The sequence below is a fragment of the Gobius niger genome, assembly GCF_951799975.1.
Source record: "Gobius niger genome assembly, chromosome: 9".
Lineage (NCBI taxonomy): Eukaryota > Metazoa > Chordata > Actinopteri > Gobiiformes > Gobiidae > Gobius > Gobius niger.
In genome coordinates this window covers 11,685,900-11,706,646 of record NC_136860.1, presented here as the reverse complement: position 1 = coordinate 11,706,646, position 20,747 = coordinate 11,685,900, and the positions used below count along the sequence as shown (strand labels likewise).

The following is a 20,747-nucleotide window of genomic DNA, read 5'->3' as shown; positions in this document are numbered from 1 at the left end:
CATATCTCCTATCTCTTTGAATGGAACAATAGAACTATTAGAAATTATTTGGCCTTATACATATAGAATAAGTGATAAAGAAAGAATAAATGTGGAAAACATTACAAAAGGAAGAAGCTTTTTAAGTATTATCTTGTAAAGAGAAGAAAATGTTGAAAGTGACTGTGTGCTGCAAATATGTGCCTTTTTTACCATCACAACTAAAACAGGGACCTCATATATTTGCACAGCTCCCATTGGTGCCATGATGTAATGCCAGCGTGAAAATAAACAGACAGGTTTCAGCAGATACTTCGACTTTATCAGCACATGTTTTCAGAGCAAACAGCGTGTGTCGCCTTCCCTCTGCCTGGTCATGGCACCAGTGCCTTACATGGGCTCAAACAGAAGACCTGAGGTATTTTTGATATCTAACCAGAAAGTACTGATATCATATTATGGCTTGGTCTGGGCCATAGGATTGCTACAAAGCCTGTGCCTCGGGTCGCCCCTTGTCTTCTAGAATTGTTGACTAGAATAGTTGACTGAAACTGTTTTGTGGTGAACACACTCTCAGAGCATTTACTACAATGAAATACACAAAGTTATAATTCAGGACAGTAGCTAACTTTTCATGGTTGAAAAATGCCCCACATTTGTGGAAGATAGGGTTGAAAAGGACTTGCACAAGTCCAGACAAGCAAAAAAAACACTATACAGTTCCAGTGAATGCGCAAGTTGTGAAAATTTATTGAACAAGAAATTATTATTGAATTGAATATAATCCTCACCTTACTTAAACCTCGATTCAGAATGTTGTTATGTCTTTACACTTTCTAATTGACGAAATGGCTAATATTAAAAACATTTTGTTTTTATCACACTTCACTGTGATTGGCTAATTTAAGCAGTCACACACACTGTGAGGGAGAAGGACCAAGAGGGTGGGAAGCAGTAGACGGAAAGTCTGAGCATAGAGATGTAACCATGACTGCCAGACTCTTAACACAATTAATATTGCACTCATTTAAACCAAGAGGATACAGGCATGGAATGCAATTTCTACCTAAAAACCTGAAACACTGCCCTATTCAAAACATTGATGGTTAGACAAGGCAATGATGATCTGCTGTCACAGATATTTAAATGTAGTTAAACTACAAACATGGCGTGTTGTTGTGTAAATGCGGCGCATGTGATGAGGCTTCATACACAGACAGTAGCTCAGTTTAACCTGAAAATGTGATCTCTGCAAATCCCACCCATACTTCACGTAAGAGCTCATGGGGCGCAGGAATAAGGTGGCTGGTGCAGCTTATTGATCAAAGAATGCCATGGGCCCCCACAACAATGTTGATTCCCTCTTTTCAAAGTTGAAAATGTTTTGATTTCAAAAATGCTGAAAATCTGCAATCTTAGAAAGAGAAAAACTTGCAAAAGCTGAGCCGAAACATCTTCATTCACTTGTTCTCACACACTGAGATAGTGACTGAGCGTTACCATGGAAATGGCAGATACCGAAACAGTGGCACACTGTGGACTCATCACTTCACTTGTTACACTGGACAGGCGTTCATGACCTGAGCCAACAGAGAATCCCTGCACAGGTCAAATACTGCACTAACATTATCAGTGCAACATGACCAAACAGCCCGTTTTACAGCTGTATGCGTTTTATTGGCATGTAATTACCTACATATTGTGTTTTCAATAGGAACAATATGTGATTTCATTTTTCTAAACCATTTAAAAACAATCTTCTACTTTAGTTACTATTGACCACAAGCAAGAATGACGTTTTTACTGTTTGTGTAAAAGACTGCCAAGTTTGTCGGCCCGTTCACCTCAAGCTGCACTTGAAATCTCATTCAGCGCTGCAAAATTCCTCTAATTCTTGGTGTCACTTTTCAGACATTTCCTTGTGGTTTGGTGTGTGCTTTGGACACAGTTCGGTCTCAAACTCAGGAAACTCTCAGACAGAAGAATGTAGACAAATACATAAAGACAATCGAACAAGTGCACTGAGAAAAGAACAGATGTCACTGCATAATTAACAAGAGCAGTAGTGTAAAAAGTATTTCCTGCCAACACGAGGTCGAAACTTGGATTATTCCATGTTGAATTGTAGGATTAAGCTAGATGTATGTAAGCAAGGTCTAAAGTAGGATTATGTTTGCTCAAGCTCTAAACTAGAACTAAACCAGGACTTTTACATGCTTAAATTAGAACTTAAATTGCACTAAAGCTAGTCTTAACTAAACAACTAAACCATGTTAAAACAAGCTGTATAAACCATGCTTAACAGATTTAGACTAGCACTTGAAAAGAGCAAACAAGATCTAAGCCAGGACTAAACCAAGTCCGATAGAGACTTCCTGTTTTTTGTATTGGAAAGGGCAAAGTCAGAGCTTGAGTCCTCCCAAAACTCCCCAGGCCTCAGGGGAGGTGACAAACATCGCAATGAATATTGTTTAGCTTCAAGTTTGTTAAACACAAGTTTCACTAAACCTCCGTCAATATGGACACGCTGCATGTCATTTTGAAGTGCAGAATCTGGAGAATGCAATCGCTGAGTTAGTTTTCACTACTACTAAACTATGATTGGATCACCTAAAGTAATAAAATAAAATCAGTTTGAAAAGTTTGTTTGCCCGCTCAATGTATATTTCCAATAGCCGTTAGCATTTAGCCATCAAAAACAGCGCAAAACATAAATGATCCAGATGTTTTCAGCTGTTGTCAACCCATCAACCTTATTTAGGGATTACTTCAGATATGAATTAGCGTATAAAAGTGGCCTCTAAGCTAAATGCTAAATCATACGCAGTCAGATTTGTGGAGTCAGAAACAAATCAAGTGGCCACTGAAACATCATTTTATAATACAGGATGTTCGTGATGGAAAAAATACAGAAATTATATAAATGTCAAGAAACAGACATGTCCTACCTTGCCACTCATTTACATAGGCTTCGTCATTCATTTGTATGGAGATGTTCCAAACAGATCTGGGAAGTTGTTGGCTTAAAGACGTATTTGTATTTGTAGCAACATGCATACTGAAGCTCAAGGCACTTCTGTGATGTCAAAAGTGGAAATAAATTAGCATCAATCCACATCTAAGCTTCAGGGTTAAACTAGTAGTGATGCTGACAAGTTTGGGTCTAAACTTGGCCACAAAGTTCAGACCCAAACTTTCTGGAAATGGGCAAGGAGAGGGCTGCACAGTAGGCCAAAGCATCCAGCACGTCGAGCACCTTTCAAAATGTTTCTCCATATGTCAGAATAACATTTGGTTTAAATCTTTTTGGAGACCGACCTGCGCTTCCTTTTCAAATTCATTCAGGGTAAAGCACTGCAACACTAAACCAGGACAAACAAATTCCTAAAATACCATCAAGGAAACCTACATGTGCCACAGTTTGAGTTGGCCAGCGGCGGTCTACGCAAAGACCGGTTCAGATTGGCAGATAGGGACGAATCCTCCAGAGTTCAGGGGCAGGTTGGAGGGTTTTATCGGGGCAGATTCCTTGGTGTCAGTGGAGCGTTTCACAAACTTCCCTTCACCACAGCGTGCGACTGCTCCGGCTAACGGCACGATCCCGACCTCTTCCTCCGTGCAATAAGAGCCGAGAGGGCACAGTAAAGGCACATAGGCAGCTTCATAATGACAGGTTCGTCTAATGGAAGTATTGTTATTATAGGACCATTATGGTTCCATGCCCTGCCCGTGGGTATGTGTGTGTATATAATGATGAGGAGAGATAAAGTACAGGCCGCGCTGACGGTTCAACAGTATCAGAGGTCAGAGTAGAAGAAGGCAAAGAGTAAAATGCCAAAGGGGGGGGGGGGGGGGGGGGGGGGGGCGCTAGAGAGCACAAAGCAGGGGTTCTCAAACTCTTCATACAAAAAGAAATACTTACCACATGGTCTGCTGGACACAAGCATTAGTGATCGGGATCAATAAAGTAAAGTGTTCTCTGTGAGTGGTATGAGTCAGGTTGAAATGTCAATGCAGCACAGACGATCTAATCATAGACAATGTATTTCAATTGCAATCAAATCAGCAATTATTTGTATTGAGACAAAGTTCCCCCAGTGCACAATTTAACAAGGCCAGACAGAAGCATGATGGCTAAAACTACTACAGTATTTTTACGAAGATGTTTTTAGAAGTGTAAAGTGTATTATATCAACCACATCACGTACCAACATGAAAGGGATTTGGAACCAGAAGAACAGGTTGGAATAGTTTTACTAAGTAGCTTGTTTCTGGGGCTCCTCAGTCTGCTTCAACACACATTCATTAGTTTTCTTTTATGAGCAAATATAATCAGAGGTAAGGATGTCACATTGTCACATGTAGGGGGACTATTATAAGACTATCAAATATACAAAATACACATTTTGAAACGTATTGTATTATGTGTCTTATAGAAATAAATATTCAGTGCAGTACATATTTTAACCTCTTACCCCCCCGTGCATTTTTTCCAGGGCAGCTTTACCTAAATCTAAAACAAAGCGCCTCGACTGGAGCTTACAGAGTAACGCCATTTGAAAGCTAACTCCTACAAAACTGATTGTGACTTTTTGTTTTGCGTTGTCACTGCGTTTTATGTCACGTTTTTGTAAAAAAAAAAAAAAAAGGTCTTATTTATGTCATTTTTTATTGCTTTCTTCATCGGTTTTTGTCATTGCTTTTTTGTCATGTTGTCGTCACGTTTTATAGGTGTTTCTGTCATTTCTCCAGCACGTTTGGAGAAAGCACGTCTTTGTTGCTATTATGTTGCTTCTTTGTTGCATTTTTATCTGTTTCTTTTCACTCTTTTGTGGCTTTTTTCCCCCTTTTGTAAAAAATCACTTTTTAATCATGTTTTTGTCGCTCTTTTGTTGCTTTGCTTTATATTTTCATCCTCATTTTTGTCACTGTGTTGCTTCCTTTGTCATATTTGTGTCATGTTTTTGTCTTTTTTTTAGTTGTGTTTTTGACGCTTTTTTTATTGCGTTATTGTCGTGTCATGGCCTCTCTTCTGTTATACACATTTTATTTCTATTTTGGTGTAAATATATATTGTTTATGAGATAATTGACAGTAGATTTCGCAAAAATAATTCAATTCGATTTTCACATTCGCCAATTACAGCCACTTGTGATTAATCTGGTATGATTAATGGCACCATCAAAAAAAAAAACAGTATAACTCACTTTCGTTCACACAGTCCAAAAAATTACAGGTCTGGGCTGGGAACATCAAGAGTACTAGTCACTCTGCCACAAATTACAGTAATCCAGTGTGCAAGTTTCAATTTAGCTGGAAATCCCCCTTTGGCTCAAGCTACTGTACGCTAACTTGGTGATAAAGAGGTTTATCCTTTACTCATCAGATAAATATCAGTGGCTTCAAAAGGAATTCCTGCTCTCTGGGGAGAAAACAGGAAACTGAAGGAAATACAGCAGTTGGAGATGCAATACTAATGAAGTGACAGAGAGAGGTCTACAATGCAACTTCAATCTACTTTCTATTCATTTATTAAGATAACTTTAAGATGGGTTGCATTCAACATGGATCCTTCAGTAATCACGTGCATTAAAACAATGATTGGCCATTTGTACAATTTGCTCGGCTATGAAATGGAAAGGGACGTGAAATTAAGCGTTACGTAACTTCTAGGGCTGCACAGTTCGCAACCGTTAAATGAAACCGTTACGGAAATGACTGATGACTGAGAGTTGCCATTGCGGCTGCCGGTCATGTGAGGGAAATCTTATCAACACACATGTTTGATACGTTTGATTGATGTTTATTGTGCCCATTGAATTTCAATGTGAGCCGCCAGCATGGTGGACTCCTGTCTACGAATGTGACGCCACAGTATTTTAACAAATTGAATAAAAGATGACATTTTAAATTAGTTCAATAGTTCATATTTCTGTCTTCTCTCAAATGTTAGTTATTGTCACTAAACAGATATAGGCTGTAGGATGCAATCTCAGTGGTTAAATGAAGGCAATACAACTGAACTTGGGGTGTTTGAAGCTTCATTATGTATGAACATGCCATTCCTCATTTGAAAGAACCTTCAGAACTCAGAAACTGAGCTTTAATGACTGGGGTCTGCACTAGCATTGACTTGATTGGGGAAATGTGCTGGGACAGAGGACGTATGAGATTTCCTTTCTGTTTATTTTAAGCTTATGCATATTATTAGCAGAAGGACTTGGCAACCCTAATTGTGGGGCTCAGTCCATACCCCACCTTTACTGTACAAGGAGCACAGGGCACGGAATCGTGATTTACACATTAAAAAACTGATCGCAATCACAATTTGTCTGAAGAATGTCATTAATGTCATTTTCCCCCAAAATTGTGCAGGAACTTACAGCTCATGTAGGCATACACATCTACTTAAATACTTGAAATATTTGTGTAGCTACATTTTCAGGCTACTCTTCTCATTCTCGCAATGTGACATTTAAGTTATTTCAAATTGAGCAGTTTGACAATTTTGTGGTTTTCCTGTTGTTTTCTTCCATCCTAAGTGTTGTGGTGACCATTCACTGCACGTAAAGGCCATGACTTCAACATATTTAGGGTGCATTGATTGCCAGGACTGGCAACAAAACCGGGACAAAAGTAGGATTAAATAAGTACAACACAAAGAAAATATCACCAGGCCCAAAACAGAGGCCCTGGGGCTAAAAGCGAGCTATAAGTTACACAAAGTCTACAAAATAATCAGGATTAAAAAACTGAAGGACTAAAATTAAATGGGTTTAATATCAACATGATGAGCTGTCCCCTGCTGGAACTGCCACCTTAACGTGGTGGAGGGGTTTGAGCACCCGCATGATCCTGGGAGCTCTGTTGTCGGGGGCTTCGTGCCCCTGGTAGGGTCTCCCAGGGCAAACAGGTCCTGGGTGACGGGTCAGACAGAGAGCGGTTCAGCAGTCCCTTATGAGAGACCAACAGGCCCGGTTAATCGCGAGGCCGTCCTTCTGTGGACCCACCACCTGCAGGAGCCGCCATAAGGGGCTGGTGCAATGTGATTTGGGCAGCTCTAATAGCTAACCCCACGACCCGGAAACGGACAAGTGGAAGAAAATGGATGGATGGAGGGCCTGACAGTTGGCTTGATAGTTCAAGAATTATCTTTTATCTTTATAAGACAATTTATCTTATCTTATCCCATCTTATCTTATCTTATTTTGTATAAGATAAGATAAGAACTTTATTAACCTCATGATGGAGAAATTCACTTACATTCAGCTCTGAAGAAACACTCAGGGTGCAGAATAGACAGGAAATGTCAGTTTAAGAATAAATAGAGGTGTCTTATATACAATGACTACCAGTATAAACAATAAAAGAATAAAATAAACAGATGTTGTTATTGGCAGTGCATCTATGGTCATAGTGCAAGTGGATGATAAAGTGATACAGAGATGATTGCACGTAGTTTTTGCAAATAGGTTATTGCACATGTTACTTTACAGTATTGTAGTACTGTCTGACAGCAGTAAGGATGAAGGACCTGTGATAGTGCTCCTTTTTGCACTGAGTCTGTCACTCAAAGAGCTGCAGTGGATGGGAGGTGTTGTCCATGATGGAGGTGAGCTTGGCTAACACCCTCTGTCCCTCACCTCCTCCACAGAGTCCAGGGGGCAGCCCAGGTATCTATTTTACACTGTTTTTAGTTTTACACACTCTCTTACCCCACTCTCCCCTATAACTCGGAAAATGAAGATGAAAAAAGGTTTCATTTTCTTTGTATACAAGATTCAATATAGTTATTGTTACCAGGCTTTGGTCAAAGCAGATGGAGAGAGCGAAATAGCTACAAACCAGATAAGAAATGTACCCATGGTTTGTTTTGATGTCTATGAGGGTAACGCGCGGCTCTCAGCGGGAAACGCTCTCTCGCGCCGACCCGCCCCCTGGAGAGAGCGTGCGTAACTTTTAAAAGTAAGTGGCAAAAGAAGAAAATAAATACATCCCCAATGGTGGTTGAAACACGTCAGCAATCTTATCAAATTGTCAAAAGTACAGCCAGTAAGTAAGGAGGGAAAGCTTGCACTTACCGAATACACGTCCGTCTCCAGGTGAAGAACACTGGCGTCTCTGTTCACGCCAAGAATCGGGGCTTTGACAGCGGCTTTGCTAGCAGCTCCCTCTCCTCTCAGCTCCTCTGCTCCGTGTGGCCCGGGCTCCACCTCTCAGCACCGGAGTCAAAACACTGGCACACAGGCTACACGAGGAGGAGGAGGAGGGGCACTGGCTTTAAAGGGCTGTACCCGCGTTTACGCACTGTTTATGGGGGGAAATGGAGAGAGATTGAGGCCACATGTGCAGCTCCCGGTACGGACCGAGGGGGGGTTTCTCTTAACCCCCACCTGAACAGAGCACATTTCCGCCAGTTTGGCAGTAGCCTACCCAAATTTAAAAGCTCCTTCCAAAAAAACAACAACGTTCAAATAGCAACGAAAACGAGGAAGAAAGCGCGAAAAAAATTAAAAAAAATAAAAAGCTGCAAAAACGTCACAAAAACAAAAAAAGCGACAAAAGAAAAACTATGAAAAAGCAAAAATATGACAAAAAAGAGATAAAAACATGACAAAAACGCAGCAACAATCAGAATCACCTGGCTGGAGGATTCACTGATTCTACCCGGAGGAAACCTACGCAGACACGGGGAGAACATGCAAACTCCACACAGAAAGGCCCGTCCAGGTGGGAATCGAACCCGGGACCTTCTAGCTGTGAAGCTTCAGGATACCAATTTTACTTGGGCATGGAAGACAGTCACAGAGGCACTGATGCTGCAAATAGAAACTAACTCTAACTTGGTAAATTAGTAAAGATATGAATATTCACATTTGTAAAAATATGAATATTTACATTAACAAGTGAATGCCCTTTCTTGCCATGTGCGTAATGATGCACTGACCCAGCCAATCAGGCTGGCCTTTGACAGTAAACAACATGGCCACCACTAACACTCAGACTGAAGCTGTCCAAGATTTTTGGAAATAAACCACTATATCTGTTTGGGAGATATGCGGAACAAGGAAACATGTGCGTAAAGGTTTTATATCCGGGGGGGCGAGTTTTTTACCAAGCTGTAACTTTGCGCCCGGAGGGCTAGAGGTACGAGCTAATAAACATAGTTCAATACAACCATAGGATCAATTTAAGGTTGTTTTTTTAGTCGATATTGGGCTATTCGAAGGAAAATCGATTCAAATCGAGTATTTAAACCCAGCCCTAGTAATAAATGCTAGTCAATCCAGTCTTACTTTTTTCTGATAAACTTATATTTGTAGTTAATTTAATAAAGTGTTTGGTTATCTGGTTTACTTGAGCTGGTGTGTTCATATTTTTCTTTTTTCTGTGTGATTATGACTCTGTAATGACGTAAAGAAAAATGCAATAGAGACATCCAGTAGTGCTGACAATCATGCTTTATTAAATCATTAATGACAAAAGCTCAGGGAGGTAGCAGAAAATACTACAACTACTTCAATCACACCAAAGAGCAGGGCCTCGTTCTGGTTCGTCCTTTTATGGCACTGCTAGATGGTGGCACCTAGACCCAGCTCGACTGACAGGTGATTTTCTATAAACTAACACACAAACACACAGCAGACCTCCGAGAGACAGCTCTGATTCTGCAAAGAAGCACAGGACAGCTCCTGTATCAAATGATTTGCCAGGTTGATGGTACAAAAGGAACTTCAGCCTGTGGTCATTTGCCAGAAACAGAGCACTAAACAAAACATTTGCTCAGGGAGTGCAGGCCGCTTGCACTGTGAGCCTGTCATAAAAATGGCAGTATGACATAATCAGTCAGAGAGTGAGGTCCAGTTGTCCTGCTTACATGAGGGTAGATGCAAACAGGACTCAGGATCTCACACTCTTAGCTCACTGCTCTTAATAGCAGTTCTTAGTTTTGTCTCTGATTGAGGTAACTTCAACAGGGAGACTCTCTACCTGTTGAGGCAATCTTAGACTTCAACTTCTTGTTGAGGCACAGTGTTTAGTTACTTAGTTTAACAGGGTATTCGTTCCATGCGAAACTTTCTCCTGTTAAACCACATTTAGTTTCATACAGTTTCAGTTAAATTATGATTGTCATAAATTACAATGCATACATTCTCCATAACCGTTACTTTCGGCTATATACATTATGTACATGTCACAGAAAAAAAGGATCAAAAATCCTAAGTCCAATATGGCACATTTATAACAACTTTAGACTTAAGTCTAGTTTGGCATAACTTATGTCAAGTTTGGTACAAAAATATTTTATATTTACAAAAAAAGTGGGTCTAAGGTCTAAGTTTATTTTGCTTAATCAATAAATAAAAAGGCATGGGAGTAGGGAAAAGAAAAAAATTGCAAGTTTTCTTTTTTTACGCTGATCGAATACTAATGTGAACAGTTGCTGTGTCTGAGCCAAGCTCATTGGACAGTTTGAGAGTGTACGTTCCAGCATCTTCCTCCTTCACCCCAGTGATGATGAGTGTGGTCAAGTCTTCCGTGGTGTCAATGTGGAAACGTCCCCCTGCTGTAACTTCAATGGTTTTTCCACCACGTGACCACTGTATGTGTTTCGCGTCACCAGTGAAAGCACAAGCCACTGTCAAAACTTTGCCTGGCTCAATGCTGATGTCCTCTGGCAGAGCTTCAATCCTTGGAGGACCACCTGTAAAGAAAATATCCATATGAACAATTATATAAAATAATTTATGATAACAGTGAAAAATACTGGCCTTTTCTAAATGTGAATTGTTGTATTGAGTAAATTTATTTTCAATATATATTGTTATTTAAATATTATATACTGGCTACAAATTAGAACATTGTCCTGCTTTATTTCCAACGTATTATTATCATTATCATGATGATAATGATGTTGATGACAATAGTACCGTATTTTCCGGACTATAAGTCGCACCAGCCAAAAAATGCATAATGAAGAAGAAAAAAACATATATAAGTCACTCCGGAGAATAAGTCGCACCAGCCTTGGCAACTAACTGGGCATGGAGGTGTAACTGCACCGTTGACAAGCCTCTCCTGGCAGCACGTCGTTCAAGCACCCATTTGCGATATTGTTCCTCCGGCTCTGGCCATCTAGCTTTTAGCCCATGATTAGCTTGTTTTGCTTTCTTCATTGCAGTAACCTCTGCTTTTCGTTAGTTTCTTGCTTACTCAAAACTTTTTTTCTGCTGCTCCATTACCGTTTTTTTTACTTTTCAGTGGGACAGGAGTAGAAGATACTGGTACACAAGCCTAGAGCGCTCTCTATGTGAAATTACATATTTGCGATATATAACTCACACTGAGTATTAGTCTATGAGACTCACAGCTAAGCCACACATGCCTTTTATTGTTCTGGCTAATGTTCGTTCACTAGAGAATAAAACAGATTAACTGCTAAGCGCTTCCCAGATGATGGTGAAAGACTGTTGTGCAGCGGAGAGAGCTGTGCAGGAGGAAGAGGAAGGAGGAGGTGGACGAGCTGACGGCGCTCTGAAACAGGGACAAACCCAGTCGGCGCTGCACTGTTTCAGAGGATCAGAGGAGCACTGAAGGCAGCCAGCCGGGTTCCTCCAGGTGCTACGGTTTCCACGACCTCCTGCTGGTCAGCACGGCTCTGTCGCAGTGGCTCAGGACTAACACCTGACCAGTATTTTGTTGTACACTTGTACAATAACAAATAAAGCACTTACTTACTTACTTAAAGGGTAGCAGGTTAGCTTTAGCTCCATGACTGTTGTGTTTAGTAACACACAGCAGTCTAGAAACAAGTACACCCCTCAGTCGCAGAGGGATGCAGTCGGGATGTGCACAGCTGTTGTGTAGTGACAAATTACATTTAAAACACCATATTTAACAGTGCCATACTGCAGGATTTTCACTGGAATATCTACTGAAAGAAAGCATGTGAAATCCAAGTTTGATTGGCCAGTCTTGATGATTTAAAAAATATATATATTAAAATTTGGTTTCATTTGAACTTATTTAAATGGCTTACCAATTGATCTGAACATGGACCCTTCCATGTGGGATGACATCTCAGTAAGACTGCTGGAGCTCATTGCGTATGACTCTGAGGCCATGGAGGACATGCTGGACATTGACGTAGTCTCAAACTTCATCTCTGCTGCCATGCTGCCAAAGGAGCTGGACTCCATCATTGAAGACATCATGGACTGCTGAGCGGATGAAAAGGAAGAGGACTCTTCCATCATGTGAACTTCTTTCTTCATCATCATTGACGAAGATGACTCTTTATGACTCATTGTCATTGATCCTGGAGAGAAACAACAACAATAGGATATTTAAGTAAATAAATTACAGTAGTCTATACAATATGTTTTTTGATACAAATTCTCACCTTTAAGTGCCACTTGCTGCTCTCTGTATGCGCTGATCTTCATAAGTATAGACTGGAACACTTGTCCGGTAAAGGAAAAGGAAGATTTAGACAGTCCTCCATCTGATATCATCTCACAGACGTACTCTCCTTGGTCACTGTCTGACAGGTCATGGATGAGTAGGCTACATGAACCCTCAGAGTAGTGCATCTCAAAATGACTGCTCTGAGAAATCTTTTTCCCCTTGACATACCAAACCACCTCCTTGACACTGCTCTCACAAGTGCAAGACATTTTCACTGAGCCTTCATAAGCTTCAGCAGATACCTGGCTTAGCACTTTGGGAGGCGCTTTGACAGTAGGGGGAGACATAACCCTCTTTGGTGACATGATGGGAGGAGGAGACTTCATCCTTGGAGGTGACTTGATTCCTTCAGGCTCTGGGGATTTGAGAGCTCTTGGGGATTTTATTCCAGTTGGCTCAGGTGATTTCAAAGCCCTTGGGGACTTGATTCCAGTTGGTTCTGGAGACTTAATGCCCTTTGGTGATTTGATTCCAGTAGGTTCAGGGGATTTAACTCCCAATGGTTTCTTGACTCCAACTGGTTCAGGAGATTTCACGCCGCGTGGAGATTTAATTCCCTCCGGTTCAGGAGACTTTACTCTTTCTGGTGACTTGATTCCTTGTGGAGACTTGATGCCAGGTTCTGGAGACTTAACACCCTTCGGTGATTTGATACCTTCAGGTTCGGGTGATTTGACTGCAGCTGGCTCAGGAGACTTCACACTTGGCACGGGGGAGGTCAAACCTGGTTCAGGCGACTTCACAGAAGGAGACTTGACTGCTGGTTCTGGGGACTTAACACTGGGCTCAGGGGATTTCACAGATGGAACAGGAGATGTGACTGTTGGTTCTGGTGACTTTATACTAGGAGTTGGCGATTTCACCGATGGTTCTGGTGATTTGACAGCCTTGACCTCAGTCTTGGGAGGTGGTCTGTGGATAGTCAAAGTGAAGTGAGCCTCCTGGCGGCCTGCTGAGTTTTCAACCACAACTGTGTAGCTGCCCTCATCTGCAGATGTCACAGAGGAAATTTCCATATTAGACTTATACTGTGTGGAAGTGATATGGACACGTTGAGTGGAAGTTAGTGTTTTAGTCTTGTGCATCCATGTCACAGTAGGTGTAGGCTCCCCATCAATGTCACAAGAGAATCTGGCTGTTTCTCCTTCAGATACAGTCACAGACTGAGGTTTGGTGAGGATTCTTGCAGGAAGGCAAGGCTTCACCTTTTCCTCTACTGCTGCTGTAGTCTTTGCCTTTAGCTCTGTTGTTTTCTCTGCATGCTTTCCAGTAAGTGAAAACTTTTCAGATGAATAAGAAGACCCAGATGACAAATATTCTGTGGATGCATATTTAATAGATGATTCATATCTATCAGCAGATGAGTATCTCTCAGAAGAGGCTGCATATCTTTCATGAGTTATTTTGGTCTTAGTTTCTTCTACCGCAATGTGACTTTCTGCTGCATAACCTGTCTTGAAGTGAGTTGTGTGATAATGATCAATTTTTGAGGCCTCTGGAACATGTCCTTTGGCAGAATCCTCATCTCTGCGACGGGATGTGAAGGTAGTATAGCCACCACCTGACACATCCAAGGTGGCATAGTCAGAGGCTTCTCCTTTAGAGTTGGCGCACACACAGCGGTACGTGCCACTGTCCTCTTCTTGACATTCCAAGATAGTGATGGACAATACTCCACTCATATTCGAAAAGATATATTTCTGGCTGCTTTCGGAGATCGCGACACCATTGTGGAACCATTGCACCTCAGCTTCTGGTTTAGACTGGATGTTCAGTGTAAATTTAGTGTCTTGGCCAATAGGAACACGATGAGAGCGCATTCTGACAGTCACTCTAGGTACATGATCCAGACTGAATGGAGTCTGGCTAACCACCTGGAATTTTCTCTCAGATTTCAGTGCAGCTTTCCGGGCCTCATATCGGGACATGATGTCAAAACGGGCTGATCGCTCAAACCTAGAAGAGGAACGGGAGGACCTTTCTGCAGATTTGATTGGACTTGGAGAACGGGGCCGTGTTCTCTCCGGAGTAGGCGACCTTCTTTCTACCTGGCCTGCCTCTACATCAACTGGAGGTCTTGTGCGTGGCTTGATAAGCTCTGACACTGGGCGCATCAGCTCAATGTACGTCGGTGACAATGACCTTCTCCTTCTCATAAATTGAGCAACAGTTGTACGTTTCTTCTTTGTCTCAGTAACTTCAACAGCTTCATGTCGGACTTCTTGTCTTCTCTCTTCACGTCTCTCAACACGAACTGGACTATGAACTGGAGAAGCAGAAAATCCAAGCTCAAGTTCATCCTCAAGCATCATTTTTTCCTCCTCAGCCTTCTTCATTGCAATGTATTCCTCTTCTGAAATCATGGCCTCCTCATCACTCAGGTCTCCCAGAGATCTTCTTCGAGATCTGAATGAGACCTCAGATTCAGGAGACGGTGAGCGGCGTGCAGGTCTTACTGTCTCCAAATCATCAAGTGTGAGTTTGGGAATACGCCATCTTGGTCTGTACTGGTCTGTAATTCTTGGAAGAGGCATGACATAGAATTGTTCCCATCTGGACAAGCGGATGCGGCGCTGTCTCTTCTGTACAATCCTTTCTGTTCTCTCTGAAATTTCATACTGGTCTCGTATCTTTCTGTACCATTTCATTTCAGACAGAGGCATGAATTGTTTGATGCCTTTGTCCTCATCAAGAGCTCTGGGATCATGAACCACAGGCTCAGGGATTTCATATGGCATGAAGAGTCTTCTCTCCTCTTCTAGTTTCTTGGTGTCTGACTTCTCTACAGTGATGTTGAATTCACCTTCGACATTCTTGGTGCTAACAGCAGGCTTGTACATCTCTGCAGCAAATTTAAGAGCCTCTTGAGCAGAAGGGTTCAATGGTACTAGTTCTGCTGTTGCTGCAATCTGCTGAGCCATCTTGTTTGTCTTTTCAATCTGCTTTTGAATGTGTCGCATTTTTTCCTGCTCACTCTTGTACTCTCTTCTTGTGTAGGTAAGGCGATCCACCTTGAGAGTCGCCTGGCAACTGGCAGATCCAGAAGAGTTGGTTGCAGTCACCTTGTACACACCAGAGTCCTCCAGAAGAGTTTCTCTGACATGCAGGACATAGTAATCTACATCCTCTTCAATAACAACAACCTTAGAGTTCTGCTCTAGTAGCCTACCATCCTTCTCCCATTTCAAAGTTGGAGCGGGTATTCCAGTAACCCTGAGCTCAAAGCGGACACTGTCGCCTTCAACACACTCAGTGTTAGCCAGCAGACGTTTAAACATGGGTCTCATAGTGTCTTCCATAACTGGATGGGGTGTCACAGTGAGAGAGGCTTTGCAGCTGTCTTCTCCAAACTTGTTGTGGGCCATAACAGTGTATTCACCATCATCACTCATATCCAGGTTGTGGATCACCAGCTGATAAAGACCTTTATCACTAATGAATGTGTACTTGCTGTCATCATCACCTGGTTTGATCCTCTCACCATTCTTCAGCCATGTTACATGAGGTTCAGGATGTACGGTAATAGTGACGCCAAAGCGAACATCTTCACCAATGTAGGCAGTGCGGTTATAGAGAGGTAGAGTGAACTCAGGTGGTCTCTGTAGAAGTCTTGTCTTGTCAACCCTCTTCCTGAGTTTCCTGACAGTGCGGCTAAGGTAGTACTCTTTTATGCTCCGTACAGACTCAACAAAGAGTTCTCCATAAGCACTATCCTCACCGTCATCACCAACAACCTTGCATCTATATACACCATCATCACACTCCTCAATGTCCTTCACATAGATGCTGGCAAAGCCATTGCTATATGAGATCTCATACTTGGGACTTGGGTGCAGTTGACGGTTACCAAAGAACCATGAAACCGTTGTGCTCTTGTCAAAGTTGGTGAAACTGCAAGTAAATCTCACATGGCCGCCTTCTTCTGCAGAGGCGTGCATGACTGGACCAGCACGTAGACCGTGGTACTCTGAGCCGATCTTGACTTTACCCACGGCCAGTCCTCTTTGGTTCTTGAAGGCACCACCATAGGCAATACGAGCTGCTGATACAATATAATCAGTCTTCTTCGACAGTGATTGGTAGTATCGTCTGTGTCTCAGAGTCCTTATAGCTTTGTTGCTGACATGTTCAAGCTTCATCTTGAGCCATGGGTGCTCCAAAGCCTCCAGAGCTGTCATACGCAGTCTCCTGTCTTTGACCAAAAGTCGGTCTACAAAGTCCATAGCCTCAAGACTAATATCCCTGAATGCTTCACTGTCAAATACATACTCGCAATTCGAGATGTTTTCAATCATTTTTGTTACTGACTCAGCTGCGAATGGATTGAGTCCACTGAGTAATACATAGGCCATTACACCAACAGACCACATGTCAGTTGCAGTGGTGATCAGGTCATGACGGTGGACCTCAGGAGCACAGTACTCTGGTGCAGAGAACAACATTCTGATGTTTTCTCCTGGGACAAGCAATCTGGACTGGCCCATCTCAATAATCTTGATGGTGGTGCTTCTTCTTGTAGTGTAGACAATGTTGTCAGGCCGTATGTCAAAGTGGCCAAAGTTGTTGGCATGCAAGAATTTCAAAGCAAAGCACAACTGTCTCAAGTAGCGAACAATCTCCAACTCTGATAACTCAAAGTTGCCAATGCCAAGGCGTTCGAAAATGTCTACGCCGGAAATGAACTCGTAGATCAAAATAATCTCTTCCATGCTCTCAAAGTATTCATGAAGGTAGATGATATTTGTGTGCCTTGCTACATTAAGAGCTTCGATTTCTCTGAGAACCAACTCACGATCTGTGCCTTTAACCTTGATAAACTTGGCCATGAAGGTCTTCTTTGTTGCAGTCTCAACACACCTGTAGACAGCTCCAAACTGACAACGAGCAAGTTCCTCAGCAATGGTGTATTTGGAGGACAGCTCCTTCACCTTGTAGAATGGAGCTTCTTCTTTGACAATTTCACGAGCTTCATCTACTTCCTCGTCATAGTTTCTGATTACGGATGTATCTTCCTTTGTGGTTATTGCTTCTGTTGGGTTACTTGGAGGACTTAAGCCATACTCATTCTCAGCAATTACTCGGAACTGGTATTTAGTCTTTCCAAAGATATTAATTATATTAATAGTGCAGTCAGTTGTTTGTCCTGCACGAATCCATCTTTCACCATTAGCTGGGCACTTCTCAACAATGTAGTTGATAATGTCGCTTCCTCCATCATTTGCAGGAGGCTCCCAGGTCAAGGTAATTGAATCACGAGCAATATCGCTTACAATGAGTCCCTTTGGTGCTTCAGGGATGTCAGCCACGCAGACTTCAATGGTTTGCTTGTCCATTCCAAATCTGTTCTTAGCAGTAATAATGTAATAGCCAGTATCCTTGCTTTTAACACCCTTCAGGAAGACCAGAGAAGTGAAGGATCTTGTGGTGATGACTTGATGGAAAGGAGAGTTTGACAGAATTTCTTGACCCTTCTGCCAAGTAACTGCAGGTTCAGGCTTTCCAGAGATAGGAATCTTGATTGTAATCTTTTCACCACGGGCAGCATGGACGGCTCCCATTCCTTGGAGCTCCTTCGGCAGGTAGATCTTGGCAGGAACTGAAAATAAAAACAAAAAACTGATTAATTTTTCCACACAATTTTTTTACATTATTCTTTTTTAACGAGTTAAGACATTTTACCTTCAACATCAAGGTTGGCAGACATAGATATAGACCCTGAAGCATTAGTAGCCCTGACTTGATAAGTCATGGCATCGCTTTCATCAGTATTGGTGATAACCAGTTGGAAGTAACCTCCCTTGAATTCCTGGGATTTTATCTTGGTACCATCAGCCAATATCTCCTTTCCACCACGGTACCATTTAACCATTGGTTTGGGATGTCCAACCACCTTTTCAGAAGAAAAAGCAACAATTAAATGATAAAAAAGGAATTCACACTATGTTGTAATTATAAAATAATATAAGTAAACGAAGAAAGTACCTTGGTGACAAAGGTAGCATTGGCTTGGTACTTGACTGTCATGTCCCTTATCTCCTCCCTGAAGACGGGAGCACGAGGAGTCTGGTCAGACTTGGGAATGACCGGAGCCGAGATTTCACTCCAGTCACTTTCTCCTCCCATGTTCTCACACTTGACACGGAATTCATACTCAAAGCCTTCAATCAGCCCTGTGACCTCATATTTGGTCTCCACAATCTTCTTGGACGTTACAGTCATCCATTTATTCTGCTTCTTTTCACGTTTTTCCAGATAATAGCTGGTAATTTTGGCACCTCCATCGCTGCTTGGAGGCTTCCAGCAGACAACACAAGAGTCTTTGGTGGAGCCCATGATGAAGGGCTGTTGAGGGATACCAGGTTTTTCTAATTAAAAAAAAAAAGAGTAGTTTTAGACAACTTGTTGACCATGTATATAATAGATTCATAATCACGCTTGTAAGAATATTCTTACCGAATGGACTCTTGATAATGACCACTGAAGGAATCTCCAGAGGTTCACTGACGCCGTACTGATTCTGTGCAGAAACTCTGAAGTAGTATCCAGCATTTTCAGTGAGGTTGACGACACGACATGTGGTGCCAGAGACTGAAGAGGACACCAGGTGCCACTGCTCGCCTTCTTTGGCCTCCCGCTTCTCCACAAGATAGTTTGAGATCAATGAGCCACCGTCATCTTTTGGAGGCTTCCAGCTGATGACTGCTGAGCTCTTAAGCAAGGCATCAACAACTAGAGGTCCTTCAGGCGTGCATGGTTTATCTAGTAAAGATATAATCATTTGGTTATTAATCTTTCACCTTGCGTATCTATATTTTAATTTTTTTATTTGAGGATCTTACCTTGGATTTCAACACGCAGTATTGTGTCAATGGATCCAAAAGAATTGCTGAATTGCACCTTGTAGCGTCCGGCATTCGTCTTTCTTTGAGCATTTCTTACAACCAAGTGGCTGTAGCTTTCTGTGTTTTCAATAATCACATTCTCAGATGCGTTTAGAGGCTTCTTGTCGTAGAACCACATAATCTGAGGAATGGGACGGCCGATATAGACAACATGGAGTCTCAAGCTGGTGCCAGCCCCAGCATAGTATTTCTCCTTCAGAGGGAAACCAGGATGGAGCTGTGGTGCAGCCTGGAGACGGAGTTTACCGCTGGTTTCTATCTCACCAGCCTCGTTAGTGGCTCTACAAGTGTAATGTCCTTCATCCTCCTGCTCATCAGTCAGAATGCTCAGTGAGTGGTTGCGGCCGTCTGAGCTCATTTTGTACTTGCGGCTCTGGATTAGCTCCTTGCCATAACGATACCATTTGATCTCTGGTAGAGGTCGGCCAACAATACCACAAGTTAGAGTACCAGACTCGCCAAGTTTGGTTGTTGTGTCTTGAATCTCATCCTTCAAAACTGGAGCCTCACCAACTACAAAGAAAAAATAAAAGAAAGTGAATAGCATGATAAAATCAAATATATATACATACAGTACATCAATATAAACACATACATACATACAGTACATGCATACATAATATTACTACAATATATTATTAATGTCAAATGAACATCTCACCACTCAGTTTGGTCTTAATGCCCATTGAAGTGCGACGAGGACGACTGAGTCCAGTTTCGTTTTCAGCAAAGATTCTGAACTCGTACTCTGTGGCCTCCATCAAACCACCCATAGTGAACTGACGATCTTTGGAACGCTCTTTGATACATTTCTTCCATGCAGACTCTCCGGCCTCTCTGAACTCAATCCAGTAGCCAAGAATCTCCTTGCCACCATCATGTTCAGGTCTCAGCCAGTGGATCGTGATGGAATCTTTGGTGACAGACACAATGTCGATCTCTCCAGGCTGGCTTGGTTTGTCTGTTAAAGCAAAGGAAGTATTAAAATGCAAAGCCATGGAGTGAAATGGAATACAAACGTATTTAGCTACCATTTTAGAACTCACAACATGTTACTTACCAAATGGATCTTTGCAGATAACTGGTTCTGAGGCAGGGCCAGGTTCACTCTTTCCAATGTCATTCTGGGCCACAACCCTGAACATATATTCTGCATCTGGGATGAGACCAGTGACATTGTACATTGTTGTGGTAATATGAGTCTTGTTGTGGCGGACCCATTTCTCTGTGGACACCTCCCTCCTCTCCACAAAGTATCCTGTGACACGAGAACCGCCATCATCACGAGGACGGGCCCAGGACAGAGCCACAGTAGTCTTTGTGACATCCATGATCTCTGGTGGGTTGCTTGGAGGTTCAGGAGCACCTGATAAGAATTATAATGCATTGTTAGACTGT

General features: G+C 42.1%; 2 protein-coding genes across 2 annotated transcripts in view; both read right to left on the bottom strand.

Moving 5' to 3' along the window:
* The window catches only part of mylka (myosin, light chain kinase a), a 72,151-nt gene extending 63,961 nt beyond the window's left edge, over nt 1-8,190 (bottom strand). The window contains exon 1 of the mRNA XM_079562821.1: nt 8,061-8,190. The gene's annotated coding sequence lies outside the window, so the exon portion shown is untranslated. The remainder of the gene's footprint in view (nt 1-8,060) is intronic.
* A 1,241-nt stretch (nt 8,191-9,431) lies between these two features.
* ttn.2 (titin, tandem duplicate 2) overlaps nt 9,432-20,747 on the bottom strand; it is a 197,167-nt gene continuing 185,851 nt past the window's right edge. The window contains exons 231-239 of the mRNA XM_079562796.1: nt 20,410-20,715; nt 20,011-20,310; nt 19,287-19,862; nt 18,901-19,206; nt 18,430-18,812; nt 18,127-18,337; nt 12,383-18,043; nt 12,020-12,298; nt 9,432-10,684 (exon numbers count right to left, since the gene is read on the bottom strand). Coding sequence (XP_079418922.1) covers nt 10,392-10,684; nt 12,020-12,298; nt 12,383-18,043; nt 18,127-18,337; nt 18,430-18,812; nt 18,901-19,206; nt 19,287-19,862; nt 20,011-20,310; nt 20,410-20,715 — 8,315 coding nt within the window. The 3' untranslated portion in view covers nt 9,432-10,391. The remainder of the gene's footprint in view (nt 10,685-12,019; nt 12,299-12,382; nt 18,044-18,126; nt 18,338-18,429; nt 18,813-18,900; nt 19,207-19,286; nt 19,863-20,010; nt 20,311-20,409; nt 20,716-20,747) is intronic.